The sequence below is a fragment of the Ochotona princeps genome, chromosome 23 (assembly GCF_030435755.1).
Source record: "Ochotona princeps isolate mOchPri1 chromosome 23, mOchPri1.hap1, whole genome shotgun sequence".
NCBI lineage: Eukaryota > Metazoa > Chordata > Mammalia > Lagomorpha > Ochotonidae > Ochotona > Ochotona princeps.
The window spans coordinates 35,472,478-35,488,107 of NC_080854.1; the positions used below are offsets into that span (position 1 = coordinate 35,472,478).

General features: G+C 45.2%; 1 protein-coding gene across 4 annotated transcripts in view; it reads left to right on the plus strand.

Annotated features, from left to right (window-relative positions):
* Positions 1-15,630, plus strand: part of SEMA5A (semaphorin 5A) — a 317,265-nt gene that overhangs the window by 165,466 nt on the left and 136,169 nt on the right. The window contains exon 1 of one of the 4 annotated variants that reach the window (XM_058680136.1): positions 15,510-15,603. The exons of the other annotated variants lie outside the window; for them this stretch is intronic. Coding sequence (XP_058536119.1) covers positions 15,598-15,603 — 6 coding nt within the window. The 5' untranslated portion in view covers positions 15,510-15,597. Of the gene's footprint in view, positions 1-15,509; positions 15,604-15,630 lie in introns of those variants that run through there. 4 annotated transcript variants of the gene reach the window in all.

The following is a 15,630-nucleotide window of genomic DNA, read 5'->3' on the forward strand; positions in this document are numbered from 1 at the left end:
TATTGGGGATTGGGTTGGCAGTTGAGTCAGTATCTAGTCTGGCTATTCTCAGCTGGGGTCAGTTTTATCTCCTGGGGACATTTGGCAAATATCTAGGGAGATTTTTCCATTGTGACAGCTGGCCAGGGAGGCTGGTCCTGGCATCTATGGGTAGAAACCATGGGTCGTCCTGAGCATCCCACTGCTCATGCCACAGCCTCTGCCCTCCTTGCCAGGCTTGAGAGGACACTGCATGGGTGGATTCAGCCTCACTCGAAATGTTTGGTCTGCAGTGTGCAGATCGCTTGATTAAATCTCCAGAATTTTTGATACGTTAGAGAATTCATCCCCTCCATTTTTATCTTTAGAACCTGACACATGTATGAATCCTTAGTGACCATTGCTGCAGAAGCTGCTGGAATGCTTAGGTTTAAATTGCTTCCTTTTATTAATATGAAATTAAATTTAAAAATAAATTGAGTCAATTTTTAACACCCTCTCTAATGGGTCATAACACTGCAATATGAGTTCCCTCTGTTGGAAATCTTCTCTATAATTTAAAGGATGATATACCAATTAATAATTCAGAATAATTATTCCAAAGAGATATTCACATTGGTTCCTTCCTTTTCAAAATTATGTTGTATTTTTTTCTAAATTGGGCAAAGAGTCTAGTATTCTCTGTAGTGCTTAAAAATCATGATTCTGTTCTGTATCATTTGCCTTTCTTTTGTTGTTTTCTGAAAATTTCAGCATTTTAAAAGTGGAAGGATCTTAGACTATCTTCCAAGGGTTAGCAAGCTAATATATGCAGGTCATAGTTTAAGTTTTATGGGAATACTATCACATCTGATCCTTTGCACTTTGTAAGCCTATGACCATAGCAAATAAGGTTGTATTGAAATATAGAAATCCACTCCTCCGTGTGTTATCTATCGGTCCAAGTTAGTTACAACTAAGGCCATCTCCCCATGGAGCTTAGATCCTTTACTGTCTGGCCCTCTTAAGAATCTGTGTTCCCCATCATGGTACCTAGTCCGTGTCCAGTTTTCCATGTTTCCCTAATGGATGAATGAACACAGGCTGATGGCAGTATGTTTTGTTAAAGCTTATTGGATTGTGTTTGGTTGTAAAGTTTATTTCCGCTCCACATACAACCCTGTAACCCTAGTAAGCCCTTTGGTAGCCTCCAGACACAGCATTGCTCCTCCACTCCGTGTCAGGCCTTGCTCCCTGGGAAACATTTCCTGCTGGCACCTGTTTCGTCTGCCCATCCATCCAAGCACACACTTGCCTCTTTCCCTGTGGAGGATTTATAATCGCTTGTGTAGTTTTATAAAGATGAGGGCTGAGGTTTTTGTGGCTTCAGCAAGTATTCTTCAGCTGTGTTCACTGTCACCAACCCTGCAGTGGCAAGTCACCCATGCAGAGGTTCCTGGGGTTGTCCCCTGTGCTGTCAAGAGCCCAGGATGCTCTCCTTCATGGCAGTTCTATCTTCACTCCAAACTTCCTGGGGAGGCACAGTGGATCACACGCAGAGCTTGTTCTGGGCCACACTAGGAATTGACGTGTTCCTCTGCCAACATTGCGATAGCTATACCTCAGCTGCCTGGCCTCTGTCGGCTGCCAGACAGAGCTGGAAATGCAGTTTGTGTACCTAAGAGACCTTCAGACATGGGTGGAACATTTTGGTGTTTTCTTCAAGGCAGTATCAGGAGCCTCCAGGGAAGGCTCCTGTTTGCTGTTCTTCCCCTCTGTCCCCTTATCATTCTCATTTTTGTATTAGGACAAACATTCATTTATGATTCTAAGATTTACGTAAATGAGAAGCAAGGATACTTTGAACAAAGCACTTGTTTGGACCTGCTTTCTGCACAAGGCTTTCTGAGGTCAAGGCTGAGACGGAAGGAGGGACTGAGTTATCCCTAAAGTGTCTATGACCAAGAAAATTCAAAAAAAAAATTTGTAGCCTTTGACTTTAATGAAATATTTTTCCTTTCTATATCTGTTTAATATATTTATATATACATGTATATGTAGAATTTTTCCTGATACCATCCCACAGGCACAGGGATTTCAGCCTTCTTGCTGATATGATGCCTGGATTTAATTTCTTCAAGGAAAAGTTGTGCTGCAAATTCACAATTATGCTTGTTTGCTATAATGTTCATGACCCAATTTGTCATGGAATGATGACATTACTACCTGACATACTGTGACGGGGTCGCGTGCTCATCTCTTTATTGGAATTTTCTCCGTTGCTCGACAGCATTCATGAGTAGTATTTTCAGTATTTTTTAGAGGAGCAGTTGAGGTTGACAGTTGATATGATTTAACCAAGATTATCCACTTGATACGTGGTGGTGCCAGGATTTCTGCAGTCAGTCACCAGGGACAATTGTTGCTTAATCAGTAACCAGCATTTCTACTTTATTACACTCATCGGCTGGCTTCTCCACCACCTAAAGTTGACCATTGACTTATGGTGACTATAAATGTTCATTGGTCCTTGTTTTGTGTGTGTGGGTTTAATGTCTGGTTACCTGGAAACACAATTTGCGAAAGGGGTTCACAGTGGTGTGATTGATGGGGGGGGGGGGAGTGTTCCCAGTAACAACAATTCAAGTGCATTGCAGGGAAAGGAAGGAGGAAAGGGTCTGTTCTTCCTGGGAGCAGGGCCTCCTCCTGGCCCCACAGACAGTGCTGCAGCAGGAGCAGATAGGCAGCAGGCCCTGCTGGAGATGACAGAGCAGTGGGTTCTCATCCAGCTGGCATTATTTATGATTCACTTTGTCCCGTGATGCATGGGCCTATCGGTGCCTCTCCTGGTGAAGTGGCGCTCATCAGCACCAGTTCTGCAGAGAAGAGGATGGCTGTGAGAAGGATCAGCCAACACTGACCGCATTAGGGGATGTGCTGGAGAACCTGGTGGGTCTCAGTAGCACCTGCAATCAGCACAGTTCCCAGAGCATGCTTAAGGGTCGTAACTGGGCTCGCCTCTATGTTCTGCACTCCGACTGCACAAATACTATCTCAGCCGCAGAAGAAATAGTATGACTGTGTGCCTTGGAACAAGTGCTGCAAACATTATTAGCAAGTGCATTTCTTTGCATTTACATACCTTAGTGTTTAGAACTGATTCTGAATTCCTGCTTTACTTGCAGCTTCCAACATTAAGCTGATTTTGAATGCCTACGTTTCTTAGTTGTGACTATCATTTTATCTCATGACATGAGGCCAGGACATTTTGGTAATACAATTGCAAATGGTACCTGATAAATTACCGACTGCTAGATTATGTAAGTGTTCATTTCATCTAAGATACATTTCTGCATCTGTGTCAGACATGGGCCCCACCCTGGCATAGCATGGTTGGAATTAGCTGCTCAGACTTTTGTTTGTTTCTAATGCATCACCCCTCCCCTTTCCCCTTCCTCCTGTGGGACACAGGTAGAAGAGCCACCATGTCAGAGAAGCCCATTTTAAATGTAAGTAATGAATCCCGTGTTGGGTGGGAGATGTACTGCTCTCCCTAGGGGCCAAGTGCCTTGAGAGACAAAGCATAAGTTGCCTTGGTGGTCTGCTGTTCTCTAGAATGAAGGATATGAAATTCTGGACTCAGTGACTTAGAGCCGTGGGAGCCATTTGTCATCCTGAAGTGATTCCTACCTGGTGGAGTGGCACAGAGTAGCTGTGGCTCCAGCCATGCGGGACGGTGCCTTGGCTTAGCAATGGCTGCCGATGCTCTGGTCCCTTGCTGCTGCCATTCGCCTTTCCACATGACCGCTACAGCAGATCACTGTATTTAGTGTGTTCACAGCAGTGCAGCAGATCACTGTGTTTAGTGTGTTCACAGCAGTGCTTAGCGCCCTAGCACGGGATTCCCGATGTGCTGCTCTATGGGCTGGCTGCACTGTGCCAAGTTCCATCTAATGTTGCATTTGGGGGATTCTTTTATGTATGTGTTTCAATGGAAAGCAGGAAGCATATGTTCAAGTTTTCACTTAAGAGCAATCTATTTCTTCTTTTTTTTTCTTTTTGTTGATTTTTTTCCATTTTTTAATTTTATTTTTGACAGGCTTTACATAGTTAGGGTACAAAGATTCAAGGGCTACAGGGAAATGGGTAAGACTATTATTTCTACACATTTTTTTCTATATCTGGGGTAAAGGGGGAGATAAAGGGAGAAGCCCCACCCAAGTCTCCCACCCATCCCAGGTTCAAATGCATTTTCGTTTTTTTAAAAAATTTATTTGTTATTTTTAATTCATTAATTACATTGTATTATTTGACACAGTTACATAGATACTTGGATTCTCCCCACCCCTCCCCAAACCCTCCCACCATGGTGGATTCCTCCACCTTGTTGCATAACCACAGTTCAAGTTCAGTTGAGATTCCCACATTGCAAGCATATACCAAACATATAGTCCAGCATCTTATTGTCCAGTCAAGTTCAACGGCTTCTTAGGTATACCCTCTCTGGTTTGAAGACAGAGCCAGCAGAGTATCATCCCAATCAATTAAAAGCTCCAACATACCATCAGCAAAAATTTACATCATTATGGAATTGACATAGTAATGAGTAACCAATATGTTAAAAGTAAATGCGAGTTCTTAACCACCTTCTGTGACCACCTCATTGACATTTCAATTTTAGATTATACACAACATATAACATCCATAACATAACATCATATCATCTTAAATTAAGGCATACCACATGATCCAGCAATAGCACTCCTAGGAATATATCCAGAACACTTTTTTTATGAGAAACCAACATGCACTCCTATGCTCATAGCAGCACAATCAGTAATTGCAAAAACATGGAAGCAGCCAAAATGCCCATCAGCAGAGGATTGAATAACAAAGCTATGGTTCATCTACTCCATGGAATACTACTCAGCTATTAAAAAAAACAAAATGCAGTTCTTTGTGGCCAAATGGGCCAAACTGGAAACCATAATGCTAAGGGAAATGAGCCAATCCCAAAAGGTTAAATACCGCAAACTATTTCTTCTGAGATTATTTGTCTATTCAAAAGTCAGAGTAAAACAGAAGGACATGTGCAGACAGATAAGACACAGTAGGGGAGGGGGGGAGAGAGAGAGAGAGAGAAAACACGCACAGGAGGGGTGGGGGAAGAGAACAAGTGAGTACAAATGCATACTTGCAGTCACTGACTCACTCCGCAAATGGTTGCAATGGCTGGGGCTGAACTAAATTGAAATTGGGTTCCAGAAACTCCAGCCAGGTCTCTTGCATGTGGGGCAATGGTTCAAGCATGTGGACCATCTTTTGTCGCTATACCAGGTGCATTAGCAGGACACTGGATTGTAAGTGGAGCAGCTGTGACTTAGGCATAGTATGAGGGTATGAGTACCTCTGGAATATCCCAAAATCCATCTCAGTGACTTCCTCAGGGGCCTCACGTGCTACAGCAGTAGGTGCACAGATCCATGACCTGGGTGTGAGGGTTCCAGGCATGCCTTTGGAAGTAGGGAGAGGTGGAGGCTGGGCATAGTCCATTTTTTTCCTGCTACCACCCTTGTGGGAGACTTGTAACAGCTAGGGCTGGGTCAGGCAGAAACCAGGAGCTGGGAAGTTAATTCAGGTCTCCTACATGGGTGGTAGGTGTCCAGCTTTGGAGCCAGGCTACTGCCTCCAGGGTGCACGTTAGCAGGAAGCTGGCATTGGGAACAGAGCCAGGGCTTGAATCCAGGCACCTTAGTGTGCATGTGGACATCCTGCTGAGCATCTTCACATTGTGTTAAATGCCCACTGCACTGTTCAATAACAATAAAGACAGTGTGATTGTTGACCTTACTTCATACCTATATGTTTGTTTGATTCTATATGTGTGCATGTGTATGTTTGTTGGGGCTGCTGCAACACAGTTCCCTATGCTGGTGTGTTATAAACAAAAGGACATGATTTCTTTTAGTGGTCCAGGCTGCAGAGTCCAAGAACAAGGCAGAGCCAGTATCTGTTGAGTGTCCATATCCTAGTCCACCCATGACACTTCTGTCACTGTGTGCCTGTCAAGGAAAGGTGAGGGAGTCTCAGGTGTCTCCTTTATATCTTGAGGACTTTGCCTTCATGACATGTCTGCTCTCCTCCTGACACCATCATCTTGGAGCACATGAAGATGGTGGCATAGCCATGGGGTTTCTGTGTGTGCAGGTGAAATGTGTGAGTTGGTGCTGCAGAACTTGGGAAAAGTTAGGCTCTGTTTAAGGTTGAACTTGTTGCTTTGCAACACAGAGGTGTTACTGGATTTCTAAGGTGTTACTGGATTGTCTGCTATATCACACTAATTTTCCTTCTGTGCCTGCCCTGCCTCCATTTAGTTTCCTCAACGTGGGTAGTCGCTTTTCCATCCCACAGCACTTTTATCCTCTGCAGACGGGGATTTCCAGGCCTCTCCTCCATTCAATTAAGATGTGCCCCGAGTGGCAAGCAGCCTATTAAGCAGCCTATTGCATTCCCATCTGGGTTTATGTGTGTGTGTGTGTGTGTGTGTGTGTGTGTGTGAGCCCACATGGCTTGAGGCGTACTGTCTCACGAGAAAGAAAATATGAAATACTTTCTATCTTCGATGCTATTTCACTGTCTACTCTTATTTTTGCCTGTATGCTTGCTGAAACTTGAAAATTCTGAAATATCACAAAAGGCATTATTTCAGAAAGTAATGCTGACATTGGAGAATTGGAATACGACTTCTGATCAGTTTACTTTCTGCGTGATATTGCATGTTTGATCCAAGACTTTCAAACATGCAGATCCCTTTCTTAAACTGGAGAATAAAAATAGGAAACCAAATTGACATTGGTTATAAAAAGCAAAAAAAAATCAGAATTAAAGGACAGTTAGACCTTGTAATATCTGACCAATTGCAAGGTGAGATACAGAATTACAAGTGACCATACATGTGACTGTGTTCTCTGAGTCCGGGAAGACTCAGACATTCCAAGACAGGGATTTGGACTGTTGGGTATGGACAGTAAGGGGTTGTAACATCATTCCTCAGATAGAAAACAGGACAGGAGATTTCAGAAGGGGTTGGAAGGAACAAGGGCAATCCGTTGAGCCTGAGGTGAATGTCTCCTGACCTGGTTTTGGATGAGTTTGTTGACACAGATAGAGAATGTCTGAGTGTGTGGAACATTCCCCAGGCAGTGCCGGCTGCAGGTGCTGAGGCTTATCCTACAGATGTGGTGGCTCCCCAGACCTGTGGCACCCTCACTCTCAAAGCTTCTGTGACTGGTGGCACTAAATGGGGAAGTGATGACGTGTGAGGAGGCCCTGGATGTGAGGCATGAAGCCCACATGTCCTCTGGCTGCATTTCTGAGACAGGACTTGGAGATCGCCCAGTGCTGGACATGATGTGAGATTTTGTTTCTCATTCCAGCTTTATGTCTCTCCAGTCCCTCACTGTTTCTACCCATCATTTCCACAGCTTGTGGTGAAGCAAGGCTTGGCTGTATGTGGAGTCAAGAGTCTGTGAATAAAGGAACCCATTGCTATCAATTCTTTTCTGCGAGGAGAGAACTCAGATATCACCAACTGTGCCAGTCTTTATTTACTGATCTATCTCTTCTTGCAAAATGTGTCCGTTATTCCCTCCAGGTACCACATGAATACTATTGGTAACTTGTTGATGATTTCTGAAATCTCAGTACTGGATGTGGAGCTACAGGGGATCGACAATTGTCCCAAATATGGAGAGTTTAATTGTTGAGGAGAAAGAAAAGAAGCTGTATTAGCTGACTGAATGGCACAGTGAGGCAAGACTGTGAGAGAATGTTACGTAAGCGCATACCATGGCCAAGAGCCCCGCGGGGAACTTGCTGGTGTCTGCTGGCCTGCTTCCTTCTGCTAGGATGGCCCATGCAGTCAGTGAAAAAGCTGGAATTCAGAATCATTTGTTCAAATTTCCAGTTTATTTTTCTCCCACGATCATTTTCTCTAGAATTAAAATTGGAAGTTTTTTTTTTCATGTGCCACTGGAGGAAAAGTTGAGATAGATGACTTCTTTGGCCTTTAAGAAGTCAGACATTTAATGAAGGCGTTTTTGTGAGAGAGGAGTAATTTGAATTGCCCAGAGTCTTTCATTTCAAGTATTTGAGACATTGAAATTTATAAAGTAAGTCAGATTGACAAATATACTTCACACAGTGCATTCTGCCGGGGGGAGGAAGGCTGGAGCGCTCACCTGAAGCTTCTGTTTTTGTTGACAAGGTAAGATTTATGGGCCTGAAAAATTGATAGTGGTTGCGGTGGTGCTGTCACCAGGCACTGCCTGATTAATTAGTGTGTGTGACATGAAATGAGATGTGGGAAGCTCGTGGCAGGAGGAGATACCCCCAGGGCAAGACAGCAGAGTCTTGCCCCAGGACCTCTCGGTCTGGGTTCTGCTGCTCTCTGAGGGACACATCATTGTCATCAGGGTGTCCAGCACATTGTGGAGAGTTAAGCCCCAGTCCTGCTGTTTACCACCAGGGACCACTAGTGGGGACACACACACACACACACACACACACACACACACACACACCTTGGTGACTGAAGATGCCTTCAGACATTCACATCTATTCCTTAGGGGTCAGAATCACACCTGTTTGAGAATCACTGGTCTACACCAGCCATAATTGCTTCACCTTTTCAGTTTCACATATAAATCAGTTTACTTTTCTTTGTATGGAACCAAGTGTGTGTTTTGAAGCAAGCATTATCTTATATGACAGCTTTTGTGTAGTAAGTCACCCTTAAGGCGCAACACGACAGCCTAGTGGGTAAATCCTCACCTTGCATCTGCCAAGATCCCATATGGGTACTGGCTCATCCTGGCTGCTCCACTTCCCATCCGGCTCCCTACTTGTGGCCTGGGAAAGAAGCAGAGGACGGCCCAAAGCCTTGGGACCCTGCACCTGTGGGAGACCTTGGAAGAAGCTCCTGCTTTAGATGGGCTCAGCTCGAGTTGTTGTGCCACTTGTGGAGTAAACCAGCAGATGGAAGATCTTTCTCTATCTCCTCTTATGTCTGCCTTCCTAATAAAAAAATAATAAATAAATTTTTAAAAAAACCTCTTGGTCACAAAAAATAAACAACAAAACCACCCTGTAAACAGATATGTAAACCCAGAAAGAACTGCTGAACTATTCATCTTCTATACATTTATTTCCATTTCTGGAAATACAGTGGGCTTGGTTTCCTGGCATTCTGGGAATACACTGGGGTGCCACAGTAACTGAAAAGCACGAAGACAAAGCTGGGGATCTGTTCCCTGTGTCTGCACTGTGTGTGTGCTGTGGCCAGGCTCAGTCTGTGCATCCAAATTCATCTGTGTTGTGGAGATGACGGGGTGGGGAGGAATGGGTCTCTCCCGCGCCCGTGCCTCTGGCCCCTGTATGTGTGCCTCCATCTCTCTTTCGTAACTTTGTGTGTATGCATCTATGTGTTGGATGTGTATCTTTTCTGTGTGTGTGTGTGTGTGTCTGTATGCCCTCCCTCCAAAGCTGCAGTGTGTGTTGTATCAGTGATTTCTTTCTGTGTCTCTGTACATCATTATTTGCGTATATACGATATGAATGAGGATACATTCATTGGGAGTGACTATTGAGTTTTGTTGACTCACGGGTATAGGAGTAAAGCATTTTGAGAAGTTTCAGTGAAGCTGTACTTAGGATGTGCTGAGCACCACAGAACTATCTCTAGGAAACAAACAGGCGCTTCCAGTGTCACTGGGTTAGGATTTTATTCATGACAAAAGACTTCTAATTTAAAAATAGCATTTAGAGAAAAGTGTTTTGGCTTTGTTTGGTGTGTGAGATTAGAACGCTTGACTGCTTCTGTTTTCTTCCCTCATTTCCACTTGTTTCAAGTGTCTCCTGATGCAAATCCAACTGGGTTTAACCCTAAGGTGTTGGCTCTTGGTTCATCTCACCCAGATCACTTTTTGTGCACAGCTGCTTCATCATGCTGCTGGTTTCTGATGACTTTCCCTTTGTTTGAATGTGGGGAAAAGGTTGCAAATGACTGATTCATGCACCTGTACTGGCTTAGACAAGTAAACACGTTAGTGGTGCCTGCTGATTCTCTCCTGCCTTCTCAGACTTCCTGCTGCGCTTCACTTCACAGGAGAGGCCCTGCTGCCCCTTCAACTGCCTTTCTCTGCCACCTCAGGAGATGTCTGTAGGCCCGCTGCCACTCTACTCCTGGGCCCTGGGGGACCAGTTGCCCAGGACCTGCTGAGATGTTCTTTAGAACAGGGTAGGGAAAAGAAGAGGTGGCCGGTTTAGGAATCCTTCCACCTGCCCCAGAAGGGTGCTTGGGTATGACTGTGATCTCCAACCCACATTGTTTCCTTCATAGCTTCACATATTGCAAGGCACTGACTGGCCAGCTCTCTGCATAGCATGTGGCTAAATGCCCTGCTAGAGACGCTCTGTCCCTCTGACTTTTTTGTGTAGTCTCTTCAAATCTTATGCGATAGTGTTGCCACCAGGGTCTTGATGAATATAGTAGCCTCTAGATGTATTTAACATGTTTCCATTACTTGGAAACATTTTTGATTCTACTGTAGACCCAACATGTATGTTGTATGTTTCTTTTAAATTTGCTTTATACTACTTGTTTATTCTCTTTATTCCTCAATTTTAAAAAAGTTTATTTCAGAGGCATGGGGAATGGAGGGAGAATGAGTTGGTCAATCAATATGTAAATAAATTTTCATCTACTGATTCACTTCCCAAATGCCCTCAGTGGCTCGGGTTGGTCCAGGTCCAATCCAGGAGCCTGGGACCTCTTGGTCTCCCATGTAGCTCACAAAGACTTTTCCTCTGGAAGTAGGAGTGTGGCTGGCAAGGGTGGACCCATCCCGCCTGGAAGGGGACATGAGCATCTCAGCTGGAACGGTAGCTGCTAAGCCAGTCTTCAGCCTCATCATTGATTTTGAAGACAGAGGTACTAGGAGTCTACCTGATTTATACTATTTGGTTGAATAGTGTATGTGTGTATTACAGTTTTAAGAAACAGAATTTTCAAAGAAGTTTACAATATTTGGCTATAGTATGCTTTGACAGCCTTTGTCTATAATGTTATGATCGTGCTTTTTGAAACTTGGACCGTGTGGTCTCTGGTTGTACTGATCAGCTTTAGCTTTATGCACAAAAACAGCCATAGATACTGTGTAAGCAAATAGAAATGGATGAGTCCCAGTGGAAGTGTAATTTTCCCTAATCCATAGTAGGCCGAATTTCACCTGCTGGCTATAGTTTTCCAAGTCCTATATCAGAGTCACAGAATACTAAATATATGGATACAATTTATTGCAAAAGTATGAAATGTTTGCAGTTCTGCAAATTATAAATCTTTATATTGGATGAAATTATAAAATTTCTGACATTTAAATTGATTTAGGGAAGGCTAGTTACATTTTTCTAAAAATGTTCCACATACAGAATTTCTAGACGCTTAGAATTGCCTATGTGCAAAAGAATTTGAGTATCAAGTGTTTGAATTGCATAGCATCTAGTGTAGTATGTGATACCTGAAAACAGGAGGAGATGCTGCTCCTCTCACAAATACCTCTACATTCTTACTGAACCCTTGAAAGAGTTGATGTGGGAGATACCTTTCAGAATGTGCTGGTGCCATGAAGGCCTGGTCATCTCACCAAATGTAATTGTATGTTCCTGCGTTTGCCCACCTGAGCGCAGTGTCTGTGTTTGTGTGGAGTGCAGTAGGACAGAGCGATGTGAGAATGGTTGTAAAGGGACCAATTCTGTCCTATCTCATGCACTGTGGACAGGCTGGGCTGCTCTCCCTGTGTAGGATACAGTGCTCATGCACTGTGGACAGGCTGGGCTGCTCTCCCTGTGTAGGATACAGTGCTCATGCACTGTGGACAGGCTGGGCTGCTCTCCCTGTGTAGGATACAGTGCTCATGCACTGTGGACAGGCTGGGCTGCTCTCCCTGTGTAGGATACAGTGCTCATGCACTGTGGACAGGCTGGGCTGCTCTCCCTGTGTAGGATACAGTGCTCATGCACTGTGGACAGGCTGGGCTGCTCTCCCTGTGTAGGATACAGTGCTCATGCACTGTGGACAGGCTGGGCTGCTCTCCCTGTGTAGGATACAGTGCTCATGCACTGTGGACAGGCTGGGCTGCTCTCCCTGTGTAGGATACAGTGCTCATGCACTGTGGACAGGCTGGGCTGCTCTCCCTGTGTAGGATACAGTGGTGATTGTTGCTGTTGAAACTGGAATACATGCTATTCGCAGATGACAAAGGCAGTGATGCTGGCATGGGTGCCCAAGGGGCCCTGCACAAGATGGAACCCTTGGGAGAGGCTTGGTTGTCTTGTGACTCAGATTTTCCCTGCTCTACTCTAGCTGCTTTCCAAGTTCTGTTTGCTGTTTTTTCGGCCCTAACATGCTTAATTAGCAACAGTCAATGTGCTTATGGTGGCGATTGAGAAAAATGATGAACATAAGAGTGAAAGCATGTTATTAAATGAATATGGCTGTCTTGTTTGGACTGGACAGGTGTGTTCTCTGCTCACCTAGGGCCCCGTCAGCTCTGAGTGGTGAAGCCAATCCCATGAGAACCTGCCTTGCAGAGCACCCGCCTTGCAGAGCACCCTTGGGCATTTGCTCCCCTGGCACTGAGGATTCTGAGTACAGAGAGGACCCTGCATGTCTTCCGTGTTGCTCAGCACAGTGATGGGAGGTGGACTGCAAGTGACAAACATTGCTGCACCTTAGTCACATGACCAGGGAGCTGGAGGGGCTGGATGCCAGGGTCTGGGAATAAGAAACAGGCAGTAAAATGACAGGGGTAAAACTAATCAATGCAATATAGATTTTAAAATTAGCTGTTACAGATTGTTTTTATTGTGACACTGAAGGTAGCATGGCAACCCCTTATCTGAGCATCTGTGTGTGGTCAGGAAGGACGAGCTAGCCCTTAGTTTGTACAGTATTCATGGCAGCATTAAGCAAGGAGATGTTTGTTTCTTGGCACAGTACTGGGGTCACTTTTCCCCAAAGCCTGTGCATCTTGCCTCAGTTTTCAGGAAGGTACCCATTATTATTTCTTTTTAACGTGCTTTATTATTTCAAAGGGAGAGATGGAACAGATAGGAAGACTTGTCCCACACTGGTTTATTTCCCCAAGGTCTGCAACAACTGAGGCTGAGATAGACCAAAGCCAAGAACAGAGTTCAGATCTACCCTGGAAATGGCAGGGATCCAGGCCCTTGAGATATCGCAGCTGCCTCGCTGGGTCTGTCTGAGCAGGATGCTGGAGTCTGGGTGCAGAGCTGGGTGCAGGCCTAGGCGCTGTGGTATGAGGCATAGGCAAACCATCCACTCCTCTGGAACTAATGTTTATAATTAGTCATTTGCCTAGTTTATTGGAGGATAAGAGAGATGGGGAGAAAGTGAGAGCCCCTTCTGTTGATTGATCTCCAAGGTGCCTGCAGAAGCAATGTTTGTCCAATCCAAAGCTAAGGCATGGCGACTCAGTCTGGGTCTGCATGTTAGCAGGAAGCTAAAATGGGGAGCAGAGCTGCAAATTGATCCCAGGCTTTCCCAGTTGGGTGTTGGTGCCCCAAGCAGCAGCTCACCTCTGGGCCAAAAGCCTGCCCTGCCCATCCCTGGTTTTTGAAAGTGCTTCTGTTTGCTGAGGCACTCCCTTAGCCATACAGGTGGGTCCAATTGCACAGTGGAAGTGCACCTAAGGGTGGGGAAGGGTATTCACCTCTTCTGGATGCTTCATGAGGCCCTATTGCCCAACCGTGGAGGAGTGATTGGCAGGGTGATTGACCTGGGGTCTGGATCCAACTGATGTGGGAGCTAGGGAGCTGGTGTTTAAGTGTAGCTCAGAGAAGTCACAAGGCCGTCTGCTCTGGAGTCTCATGACTTTGAGTAAAGCACTCTGCTGAGTTAGAGGGTTAATATGTGGAGTATCTGAATCCCATGTTTCTTTGGGGAAGTAGGGTCCCAGGCATTTATGTCCCTTGGAGCTGACACGCAGAGTCCGCTGTCTTGGTTGGTGCTCAGCTCAGCCACCAAAGCTGGAGAATCCCCTGCAGGATAAGTAGGGAGAGGAATCCACAGAGAAGGCAGGAGGGTTTGACCCTGCAGTCAGGTGCACCAGGCGAACATTTTGTGAACAAGGATGTTTTCAAACAAAAAGTGTTAGAAGTCCTCTCTAGGGCGGGTGGCAGCCTAGACAGCAGTTGGAAGGAAAGAGACAATGGAATGATGCCTACATGCTTCTAATTAAAGGAAGGAGGCTTGTGAAGAAGTATCGGAGGCGCGAGGAATTCCACACACCCCTGCAGATGTCTCTTCCTCCCTTCCTCTACTTTGGTGTTATTATTGGAGTTGAAGGATGTAAGTGTGGCCTAATGGGCCCTCTACCCCAGACTGACAGAGTTCATGTGGCTGTAGGTGTGTCCGGTTCCCCATTCCACACTTCCTGAGTCAGCACCCTGGCTGTGAGAACTGAGTTTTCCCACCCCTAAAATGGGGACAGAAGTGTACTTGGAGCCCTGTTGCAGTGCAGTGACCAGCACAGGAGAAGTGTTGTTGGAGCTAACCCTTTCTGTGCTGGCACACTCCCTCCAGAGGCAGATGCCCAGGACAAACACGGAGGTCCTGTTCCAAAAGTGCTCTCTTCTGCAGTCACCCACAGTCTCAACTCTGGTCCGTGGGTGATGTCCTCGGCGGCTTACCCATGGGAGGAGTGGAGTAAGGAACTAAAGGGCACAAGAATCCCATTGGCCATGATTATTAAAAAGTAATTGATACATGGAGTGGACTGTGAATCAGCAGAATGGAAGTAATTACAGTTTTGCCTTTTCTCCTTTGCTGACCCATTGTTCCTCCCAAGCAGGTACTTTCTCTACATAATTTGTTCAGCATGTGTCTATGTTGATATTTTTCAGGTGAGCAAATGCAGGTTTGAGTTCCCATTAAGAATGGAGATTCTTCGCTTTCCCTGTTTAATATCAATTTCTTTTCAGATTGTAAAATAGCTATTATTTCATAGTCAATTGAAAGATCTTACTGTGCTAGGTAATCACTACAATATGCTTTCAGTTAGAATTGCAACAGTTAGTAAAATACATCTGGCACAGAGGAAATCATTATATGTGTTCGTTTTACTATGTATGTATGTAAATATATAGCTATGCATGAATGTGTGTGTGTCCATGCATGTGTGTGTGATAGTGAAACCATGGTTGTGACAGTGAGATAAACAGGGACGAATTCCATGATCCAGGTTCTGTTACCTGCTGTGACCATGCCAATGAGGGGACAGATGAGCCTTTTTAAAGCTTGGTTAGAGACAGCTAGGGAGCAGTCCTGGAGATGGAGGGACGGGTTCTGCCTTTGTGTCCAGGCCGATGTGAAGCTGTGTTGGAGAATTTGGTGAGAGGGGGTGGCATGAGCGATCCGGCAAACAGGCTTGTTTACCCAGCTGGGTGGTGTGCTGGACAGGATTCTGCCCCCTCTTTGTTGTGGGCAGTGCCTATGACTTGGGCTTGACATCATGGCTATAATTAAATTGCCTATAAGCCAATGGTGAAGGGAGTTTTCAGATGCAGGTGAGAACCGTGCTTGGCTGGGTGGGT